We start from the raw sequence: 10894 nt of genomic DNA, 5'->3' as shown, positions 1-10894 counted from the left end.
GAGCCAAGCCAGGGCACTGAGGGGCAGAACAGCAGCCGCTTGGATGCAAGGAGCTGCCCACACAGATGGACTCTAAGTCACACCATCATTTTCCTGCCTCTAGCAGAATAGCTGACCCAGGGCCAGGCAGGTGGGAGGAGATGCCATGGCATCCCATGGCTCTCTGACCCCAGGACGATGGGCACCAGCAAGGCCTGAAGACACACAAGATGTCCTTTTATGGGTTTCTCCAAGGACTCAAGTGTCCAGATTGGAAAGAGCAGGCCCTGCATCTCATCAGAGGAAACCTCATGACGCACTTCCTTCCATCCAGCTTCAGGGTATCTACCCTCCTCCTCCCCACCTAATTGCCCAACACCCAAGCCACTATAACTTGGGTCTATAGTAAGCCAGAGTTGGGGTGCTGAGGAAGGAGGGGGAGAAGCTGCGAGATGAGGATCACTTACCACCAGTTCATGGCTGGATGGAGGGACGCAGGGGCCAGCCACCTGTGGGAGGAGCAGAGAAAGGGCAGGTTAGCATCTCTCATCTCCAGAGAGCTGGGCCTCACCACCTGAGTCCACTCCACACCTCCCACTTCCATGCAAGAAACGCCTGCCTGCAACACACACACAGAGACCTTTCAGCCTGAGAGCTATCCAACTACGCGGCCTCGTGGGGAAGTGTTTAGGCAGTAAGGTTTGAGGAACAGGGTGGGCAGCAAGAGGGAAAAGGGATGCACACAGCACAGTCAAAAGTGTGAAAATGTGCAGACGCTGAAAGGCCGAGGTCAGTACCCCAGGACAGTAGTAATGGGGTAAGGATCTTTCCTGAATTATCCACAGTACAGTAAGACTTGATTTCAGATTATAAAGGCCATGATTAAGACCTCTGGAAAAGGAAAAGCCACGTCCTCCATTCTCCCCAACGCCAAAGTATCTCACCCAAAGGTCAAGGCTGCAAAGGCTCCCACCTCCCTGCTCTGGCAAAGTTCCCCAGAGCATGCTGGTGGGCAGGGGAAGATAAGCTCGGCAAAGGCCCCTGCCAGCCCCAATAAAACCATCAGCGCTGCTAATAAACACAGAAGGCCCTGAGAGACAGAAGCACCCTCCATGGGTGAACGATTACTATCATCGATTTCATCCTCCTCCTCTTACTAACTCTGAGCAGGAGAAGGAGATGTCAACCTGGGCCTCCAGACAGACAGAAGGGAGAGGGCGAGAGTGGAGGGATGGGAGGAGGGCCCGAATGCTCCCTTCTCTGAGATAACATTTCCTGGGCCAGGCCTGGCAGCCAAACTTCACCCCGACAATTAGCAGGGGCATTTATCGGAGACTCAATGTGCTCCTTTTTCTAGCTGGGACACGTTTTTCTTGGAGCTCAGTCCTCAACCTTGGCTCTAATTCCTGACCCAAACACCAGGCAAGAGGGGGAGGCTGTCCCTCAGGCACAAGTCCTGGATGGCCTGAGAGGGGCTGGCTGCCTCTCTGATGGTGGCTAGTCCCGCCCTACCCAGCACGTCAGTGGGGGGGTGACAGTGAGAACCCCTAGTCCTGGCTGGCGCTGGCTGCTCATGGTGGCTTCCTTAGCTGAGCCCTTCTTCTTCATCCCATGCTATGGTCCCACCAGCCCAAGGGACTCTCCCAGCTTGACATACCAGCACAAGTGAGGACAACACCTGCGCGACAATGTGCCCCAAGCTCTGGGAGCAGTGGGGTGCTGGGAGTTAGCATCCCGGTTCTTGACCCGGTCATACTGCAGGCTCCCTGGCTAGCTCCTCTAGGACTGTCAGGAGAATCATCAGTACCTGCCCCCGCCATGATGTCTAACACTTAGGAATGTGTTCTATGTCACAGGCATTGTTAGGACGCCTTTACCTGCATTACCTCATTTAATCCTTTCAACATTAACATACAGCCATAGTTGAGGTGCATGGGGCACAGAGAAGCTAAACAACTTGCCCAGGGTCACACGATTGATAAGTGGCCAGAATCTGAACCTAAGCAGTCTGGCTGCCAAGACCAGGTGTAAAGGGGACCTTAGCACTAGTAGCCCCACTTTTAGGAGCATGAAGAAACATAAGGGGGCAGAACAGGGCCCCAAAGACCAGGGCCCTTATGTATGCAAGCCTAAGGTACTGAGTGAGTATAGACAAGGCCTTTAGAGTGACAGGGTCCAGGGGTGGTGTGAAGGGTGCTGGGAAACAGCCTGGGAGGGGAGGAAGGTCCCTTGGACTGGCCGTGGCCTGCAGGGCAACCATGGAGCCCTGCTTGCCCTGCCCACCTGGCATGGTCCCAGCCTTAGGAGACACTGCTGCTCCTGCCACATAACCCAATCCTGCTCTGGGGGTTGTGAGGTTCCAACAACATGAATCAGGACCTTGGGACCCCCTCCCCCAACCCCCTATCACCATGGGTTTCTTGGGTCCTGTTGGGAGCAGGGACAATTCACAGGACAGTGACATCATTCTGTTCCTCTCCTCTGAGCTGGAACTGTGGCTGGGGCAGGGAGCTGAATACAGGACTAAGCTACAAGAGGAGGGGATGCTGCCTCATAAGGGGTGGCTGGAGAATGTGGGGAGAGGGGGTTGTGGCTACATCCTGAGGCAGGGCCAGAACACACGGGTATTCTTGGAGACAAGTGAGAGAGCCTCTCTCCCAAACCACCCTATGGCAGTAGAAGAATGGGGACCCAGTTCCTCCCCTGCCCCCTGAGGCACAGGCATCCCCTAAGAACCTGGGAAGCTGCCGAGCCCAGCCAGAGGGCCTGATGCCTGGGAGCCCCTCGCCTCCTCCTCCACCCTCCACCCACAGCAGCGCATTCCAGGCTGGCCCGCCAGCCAGCCTCCTGACTGCTGTGTGTTTCGATGTTTCTTGTCTTTCTCTCTCTCTCTCTTTTTAAGCAGAGAAATGTTTCCTTAAAAGGTTCTCTCCTTCCCTCCGGCACCCTGGCCCCTAGCCACCCTCTTAGGAGCCTGGAATGTGCCAGGGAGAGCCAGGGCCCCGGCCTCTCTGGCCCGTGCCTTGTGGGCCCACACTCCTGGTGCCAGCAGTGGCCACCCTCGTTGTCCCCTGGGGACCCAAGCTAGGTAGGATCCCTCTGTCCAGGGGCAGACTCTGGGGGTGTCTCCAGGGGGGCTCAGTGCCATCCTTGCCACCCGTTCGCATCCCAGAGATGGCTGCACGGGATTCCAGGGCTCAGGCCCAGGAAGACAGGCTCGGGCGAGCTCCTTCCCCTGGCACCCCTCAAATGGCAACATCTAGACCTTGGCGACTGAAAGGCCCTTCCCTTCAACCTTTCCTCTCCAAATAACGTAACAAGAAAAGGTGCAGCAGTGCACCCAGCGTGCTTAGCGCTCGGCCTGACTCCGTCCCATCAGTTCTCACAACCCTGAGCCGTACAGTTCTGCCCTCAGTTTGGGGGTGAGGAGACTGAGGCATGTGCAGGTTCAGTTGGCCAAGGGAGGCTGAGTGGGCGAGAGACGGCCGGCGCCCTCCGAGCTGGGCTAGCGTTCCTCGAGCCCCTCCTCTTTGAACCCAGGCCTCTGCTCAGACTACCCGAAGCTCAGTCATGTACTGAGCCCTTTGCCTGGACTCATTTGGTCATGCCCAATTCACAGATGCTGCCACTGAGGCACAGGAGGGGTAATGGTTTGCCCAGCACTGCAGCGGCACAGTCTGGCTCAAGATTATGAGGTGGAGGGCTCAGCTGCAGCGGGGCGGTAAGACTGCCAGCAACCCAGACGGAGCCTGAGACCATGCCTGGCACTCATCAGCCCTCACCCGCTTCGCAGATGCCAACAACAGGGCACACCCATTGAGGTCCCCTCAGCAGGAGGGGGTCTGCAAGCACCAGACCCGGCCCAGGCAGGAGTGCCCTGCAATGACCTGGCCCCTGCCTCTCTCTCACCATCCTGGGTCCATCCTCCTCACCCAGGACCCAAGGTTGCACACAGGCGCTAGGGTCCTCTCTGTCCTTACAACACGAAGCTGTTCTTCCCCAGGGCTTTTGCATATACCGTTGCCTCTGCCCAGAATGCTCTGACTCCAGCTGTCTCTGTCCCTTCTGTCTCAGCATAACTGCCACCCCTGAGAGGCCTCCCTGACCCCCTTAAGTTATACACGCGCACTTTTCCCTTTCCTGCGCCTGTTTCTCTTCCTTCATGGACCTGATCCCAATTTATAATCAGAGGTACGTACACTTCGTTGTTTATAATCTGCTTCGCCCTCTAGAAATGAGGTGCCGTGAGGGGAGGAAGCACGTCTGTCCCTCTCGCTAGTCCCAGTGCACAGCCAACACAGGTGTGTGTGGGCACTAAAAACTACTAAAGAATGGAAGCCACTCACGGCCAAGGAAGGTGGGCACCTGGGCTGCTCGTGGCAAAAACCGCTGCCACTTGTGAAGTGCCTACTGTGGGCCAGGCAGGGGTGTCACTCCTGTCACACGCCTGATCTCTCCAAGAACCCGTCAGTCCTGCAGGGCCAGCAGTATTGCTCCCATTTCACAGAGGAAGAAACAGAGGCTCCAAGAGGCCAGGATGCCTACTCCAGGGGAGAACAGGCGGCAGGCAGAATCCTGCTCTTTGGTCTCCAGGCCCCTAAGCTCTTCACAGAGCAAGAGAAAAACTGGGCACCTGGCTAGTGCTGCCCATACCCCCGTCACCTCCCTACCCTGCAAGTAGCAGGACCTGGGCCCCAGCTGGGTGCCATTCCTGTCTCCAGGGCCCTAAGTAAGACCTAAAGTCTTAGTCTTCATTACATAAAACCTGGCTCCTAAACTTGCCCAGACCTCCAGAGGGGCTCCCCACACCTGTGTCCACCTGCCCATGGAACTGGGCAAGATCTCACCTCATTCCCAGTCAAAACTAGCACCCCATTTCATACAAGCCCAAGTGGATAACTTTGTGTTGGTGTGTGTGTGTGTGTGGGGGGGGTTCTATCTCTTGCTAATCACTTTGGTCTCACTGTAGTAATATGTACATAACAAAAAGTTGTTTTGTTTTGTTTTTTTTTTTTAGTTTAGCTTTTCCATGAACGAGAGAGACAGAGACAGACAACACCCCAACATGACATGCTCCACCTCCCCACCCTAGCCAGCCTGGATCGCCGACCCACGTGTGCCTGGCACACTCAGGGAGGTCTCCACACATGAACCAGAGTCTGCCCACATGGGTCAGTCCCACGGTGTGTCGCGTTTTACCACTGCCCCCCCTTAACCACCTCTAAGTGTATAATTCAGTGGCACCAAGCATATTAACAATATTGTACAACCACCATCATGCCCATTTTCAGGACTTTTTCATCCCCCCCAAACAAACCCCATGCCTGTCCCCCAAGGACAGGAAGCACATGGGCAGATAGTGGTACAGCAGAAAAACACAATGCTCTGTGAGACTGAGCCACATGGCAAGGTTCCTGGTTCACACCCCAGAGCCCTCCCTGCGTACACCAGGTGCAAGTGTGCCTGTGACCTAGGGCTGGCCGAGGCTGGGACTGGATCTCCACCTCCACATCCAGACCTTATTGGGGCGCTACCTCTCTCTCGCACTCAGGATGTGTGTGTGTGTATGTGTGTGTGTGTGTGTCTCATTGATGATCAGAGTATACAGATGAACTTTAAAAATAAATGCCTATTGTTTAAGCCACCCAGGATGTGATATTTTGCTATGGCAGCCTAAGCAGACTAACACACTTAGCATAATGCTTCCAAGATCCATTCACATTGTAGTATGTATCAAAAGCTGTACTCTACTATACAGAATTACCACATCATTATAATCCATCCACCCATTGATGGACACAAGAGTTGTTTTCAGCGAACTTCTTGCTGATACCTACGTCACATCCTAAAAGGAGTTGTTTTCAGCGAACTTCTTGCTGATATCTATGTCGCATCCTTTTCGCAACAGCTCCAGGCACCCTCTCGAATGACACCAAAAGGCACATGAAAGAGGAGGGCTCGGGTTTGGAGAGCACCTGCTGGGTGTCACTAAGCCGGGTGTCTTCTACAGTTCAAGCTTCTTGACAAGCTTTTGAGATAAACTGTCTCAGAGAAGTTCAGCAACTTGCCCAGCTAGTAGTCACGGTGGCAGAAGCAGAAGCGGTATTTGCTGAATTTCTGCATGCCAGGCAGTGTCTAAGCATATACATACCTATCTATAGATATCTACAGATTTATGTGTTCCCTTCCCTCTTCACAACCACCCCATGAGACAGCTGTTACTAGCCCATCTTCCAGAGTCTCAGGCAGTCCCCTCAAATATGGTCTCAGATCTGAAAGGCCAGATACCAAGCGACAGTGCCAGGACTGGTACCTGAGTCTGCCTAACTCAACACGTGCCTCTGTGGCCGTCCAGGGCATGGTTGTGGCAGAGGAACCAGGACTGCGGGAGCACAGAGCAAGATCTGGGGTTCCAGGCATGCTCCATGGAGGATGGGCCTCTGAGCCAGGCATGGAGGGTGCATCCTTTCCCTCATCTACCTTGCCTTCCCCACTAACCCGGTAAACACCACCCCTCCCAAGGACAGGAAGCACATGGTCATTTCCACTGAGATATCTCAGTGGCCTTGCTCACAACCTGAGGCATAAACGGCTAAGGCTTTGAAAGGGCATTTGGGGTGGAAATAACACGTGAAGAGGCATGCTGTGTGTGTGTGTGTGTCTCATTGATGATCAGAGTATACAGATGAACTTTAAAAATAAATGCCTATTGTTTAAGCCACCCAGGATGTGATATTTTGCTATGGCAGCCTAAGCAGACTAACACACTTAGCATAATGCTTCCAAGATCCATTCACATTGTAGTATGTATCAAAAGCTGTACTCTACTATACAGAATTACCACATCATTATAATCCATCCACCCATTGATGGACACAAGAGTTGTTTTCAGCGAACTTCTTGCTGATACCTACGTCACATCCTAAAAGGAGTTGTTTTCAGCGAACTTCTTGCTGATATCTATGTCGCATCCTTTTCGCAACAGCTCCAGGCACCCTCTCGAATGACACCAAAAGGCACATGAAAGAGGAGGGCTCGGGTTTGGAGAGCACCTGCTGGGTGTCACTAAGCCGGGTGTCTTCTACAGTTCAAGCTTCTTGACAAGCTTTTGAGATAAACTGTCTCAGAGAAGTTCAGCAACTTGCCCAGCTAGTAGTCACGGTGGCAGAAGCAGAAGCGGTATTTGCTGAATTTCTGCATGCCAGGCAGTGTCTAAGCATATACATACCTATCTATAGATATCTACAGATTTATGTGTTCCCTTCCCTCTTCACAACCACCCCATGAGACAGCTGTTACTAGCCCATCTTCCAGAGTCTCAGGCAGTCCCCTCAAATATGGTCTCAGATCTGAAAGGCCAGATACCAAGCGACAGTGCCAGGACTGGTACCTGAGTCTGCCTAACTCAACACGTGCCTCTGTGGCCGTCCAGGGCATGGTTGTGGCAGAGGAACCAGGACTGCGGGAGCACAGAGCAAGATCTGGGGTTCCAGGCATGCTCCATGGAGGATGGGCCTCTGAGCCAGGCATGGAGGGTGCATCCTTTCCCTCATCTACCTTGCCTTCCCCACTAACCCGGTAAACACCACCCCTCCCAAGGACAGGAAGCACATGGTCATTTCCACTGAGATATCTCAGTGGCCTTGCTCACAACCTGAGGCATAAACGGCTAAGGCTTTGAAAGGGCATTTGGGGTGGAAATAACACGTGAAGAGGCATGCAGATGGGAATGTTTGGCATGTCCAAAGAACCACTTGAAGTTCCCTTTGGCTAGGACACAGACTGAATGAAGGGAAGGAAGAAGGGAAGGAAAAGGCAGGCATTGAAATGGGGGAGGGAGAAAGACAGGCCACAGTGATCTTCCCAGGCTTGGCTGTGGGCACCTTCAAATGCCCAGAGGAGTTAGGACTTTTAGCTGCTGGCACTGGGGAACCACTGAAGTTACTTGAGTAGAAGAGAGACCAGGCTGAAGCTGTGCTCCAGATAGAAAGTCCTAGAGTAGGACCAGGGGGACAGGAGGTGAGGGGTGCTTCAGGAAAAACAGAGAATGTACAGTAATGACAATGACAACCAAGGAGAAGGAGAAAGAGGAGGAAGAGGGGGAGCCCCGAGGTCTAGAGACAAGGGGTCACCAGGCACCCTGAAACCTAGGAACCCTCTTCCCTACTCCAACAAAACATAGGTCTGTATAGACTCCACCCCTGCCTCTACTTCTCTTCCCTGCCCCAGAGCATGGGATTCACTCCTCACTCCATGATGGAATGGATCCATCATGCCCACCACTCCACCTGCTGCATACCCTCTGGCCTCTGCCCAATGAGCCTAGACCAGGAGACAGCCATTTCTGAACTCTGGTAACGGAGGCAGCACCAGAGGGGTCAGGAATGATCCAAACAGTGACTCCAGAAGGTCCAGGCTCCATCCCAAGACTTAGGAAACAGCCAGAGGGCCCCTCCTCTGCAGAGAGTTCAGCACCCCAAGTTTGTATCCTGAGTCCACTGGGCTCTTCCAGGAAGCCCCAGCCAGCTCCTGCGAGTGGGCAAGGGAGGCTGGGAGGCCCTGCCAGGTGGCCGGTTGCTGGCTGGGAAGCCAGGTGGAGACAGGTGTCCTTCAGTACCTGAGCACGTGCAGCAGACAGGGAGCTACAAACACCAATGCCTTGAGGGGAGGGCAGGCGCAAAGGCGAGGTCTGCCTGAAGGGGCTAGGGACCTCCAAGGGCCCCAACATGGCTTAAAGGTCTTGACCATCCAGGATGAGCCTCAGGTTCCAAGGAAGGATTGGAGAGAAGATGCCGCTGCCCTGGCTCCATTTCTCCCCAGGCTGCGCCCTCCCCACCGGGCCGCTCGCCCTCACCCACTCTGCCGCCTTTCCACACTCCCGGCCTGTGCTGCCCAGCTGTCTCCTTCCCTTATATAGAGTTCTGCGAGGACCAGGGAAGGAAGGGCATTGAGTTCTGGGAGGCAAGAAGGGGCCTGTTCCCAGGATACCATGAGCCAAGGGGGGCATGTCCCAGCCCTGAGTCCCCCTCTAGAGCTGGGGGACAGGGAGGGCACCTGGCCCTTTCCCTAAACCCAGTCCGGGCTGGGACTCAGAGCTTTGGGCAGATAGGACACAAGGGAATCCCAGAGGACTGACTCAGGACACTGTCCCCAAGGCGCTCAGCCCCAACTGTCCCCAGATGATCTTGGGCCATGCACCTCTTGGACACTAACCCAATCAACAAATCTGCCTCCAAAGCTCCAACAGCCCCCACTTCTCACCCACTGCTCCTCTCATCTCAGGACCCTCTCCTCGGGCCCCACTCACTGGCCACCCCAGCCAGGGCCCCACCCCAGGTCCTCAGCACACTCAAGATGGGCTCTCTGGGTGGCGAAACTCCCCTGGGCAAAGAGCACACTGCACGGAGCACCCCAGCCTTGCCACCCAACCCCACACGGCCACCGGTGACCTGAGCTACATGAGGAAGAGCTGGGGTGGCCTTCAGTCAGCAGGTCTTCACGACAGCCAGGCAGGGGGGTGGGGGAGGGAACAGCAGACTAAGCTATGGGACCGATGGATGTCCCACCCACTGGACTGGTCTCCTTCAGAGAAGGCCTGGAAGATGGCACACAATGACACCCAGAGAGGGCTGAAGCTCTACCTCCCGAGGATCCCAAGCTGAGACCCTCCCCCCTTACCCCAGCAACTCAGGACCACACGCACTCATTCCCCAGACCAGCGTCACAGGGAGGAGAGAGGCTGCACACAGGCCAAGCTTGTTAGGAGCCAAGGCTGGTCAGCAGAGGATCAGCAGACAGAGTGCATCTGCGTGTCAGGCCCGGGAACCCAGAGAGCGAGCGCAGGCACGAGAGGGGTGGCAGGAGCCAGGAGACAAGGGTAGCAACAGGACTGCAAGAAAGCACCAGCAGGGGCCAGAGGGCATGGCTGGGCCCAGGGCTTGATGCTGGTCAGCACCCTGGACTCACGATCCTGTCCACACTCAGCCATCACCTGGGATCCCTGCTCAGCAATGACAACCACCTCACTTTCTACCCTGGCCACCCAAAGGTGCTAAAGTCAAAACCTGAGTGTTAACCTTCAATTCTCCTCCCCATCCTTCCCTCTGAGTCTGGCCAACTCCTTCTCCTAAGTATCTGTCCAAGTCACCCCGCCCCAGTCGTCTAAATCAGAGGCTCCTGCGGTACCTCTTAACACTGGTCTCCTGGCCCTCTGTCTTGCCCCTTCCAATCTATTTCCACTTGGTGGCCACAGGGTTCTTTTTAAAACACAAACCCAGCCATGTCACTCCTCTGCTAAAGTCATTGCATGGCTCCCAGTTCAGGGGTAGAGTCCAAACGCCCTAATATGGCCACCATAGCCCTGTGGGACCTGGCCGTGTCTCTCTCTCCAGTCCCATTTCTCACCTCTCCACCTCAAAGCCTTGCTCCAGCCAGAGAAAGTCACTCTCAGATCCTCCCTCATGCCACACTGCACACTCCGAGATGGGGTTACCAGCCCGTTTTACAGATGAAGGGGGCACCTAGAAGTCACGCCGTCGGCCAAGGTCACACAGCCAGTAAGTGATGGAAATGGATTCAGAGCTTTCTCTGGCAGTGCCCAAAGCCTTGCCCATCTGGGACCATGGGGCACATCTCAAGGAGAGCATGGCCTCTGAAGTGGGCGGGAGAACAGAGAGGAGGCCAGTTAGCTGAGCCCAGGACACACGTGAAACATAAAGAAGGCAGGTCAGGAGCAACTCGTGCCACATCATGCACGACCTGGAGGGTGAGGCTGAGGCAAATGCCGAGGCCATGGAGTAGCCTGATGGCACCAGGACCAGGGAGAACGCATGGCGGTGGTTTGGAGCTACAGGCCGAGAGTTCGGCCTGGAAACGGCGGCTGGCCCTGAAAGGGGAAAAGGGGGTGGGGGGCAGC

At 55.0% G+C, this 10894-nt stretch overlaps 1 protein-coding gene across 1 annotated transcript in view; it reads right to left on the bottom strand.

The window, feature by feature from the left end:
- Window positions 1–10894, bottom strand: part of LOC102485220 (ras association domain-containing protein 5-like) — a 155234-nt gene that overhangs the window by 17159 nt on the left and 127181 nt on the right. The window contains exon 5 of the mRNA XM_006157467.1: window positions 447–488. Within this exon, the coding sequence (XP_006157529.1) occupies window positions 447–488 (42 nt within the window). The remainder of the gene's footprint in view (window positions 1–446; window positions 489–10894) is intronic.

Source organism: Tupaia chinensis, unplaced genomic scaffold (genome assembly GCF_000334495.1).
Source record: "Tupaia chinensis unplaced genomic scaffold, TupChi_1.0 Scaffold000542_1, whole genome shotgun sequence".
Taxonomy (NCBI): Eukaryota; Metazoa; Chordata; class Mammalia; order Scandentia; family Tupaiidae; genus Tupaia; species Tupaia belangeri.
The sequence above is the reverse complement of the archived record's forward strand: the minus strand, read 5'-3'. Positions and strand labels throughout refer to the sequence as shown.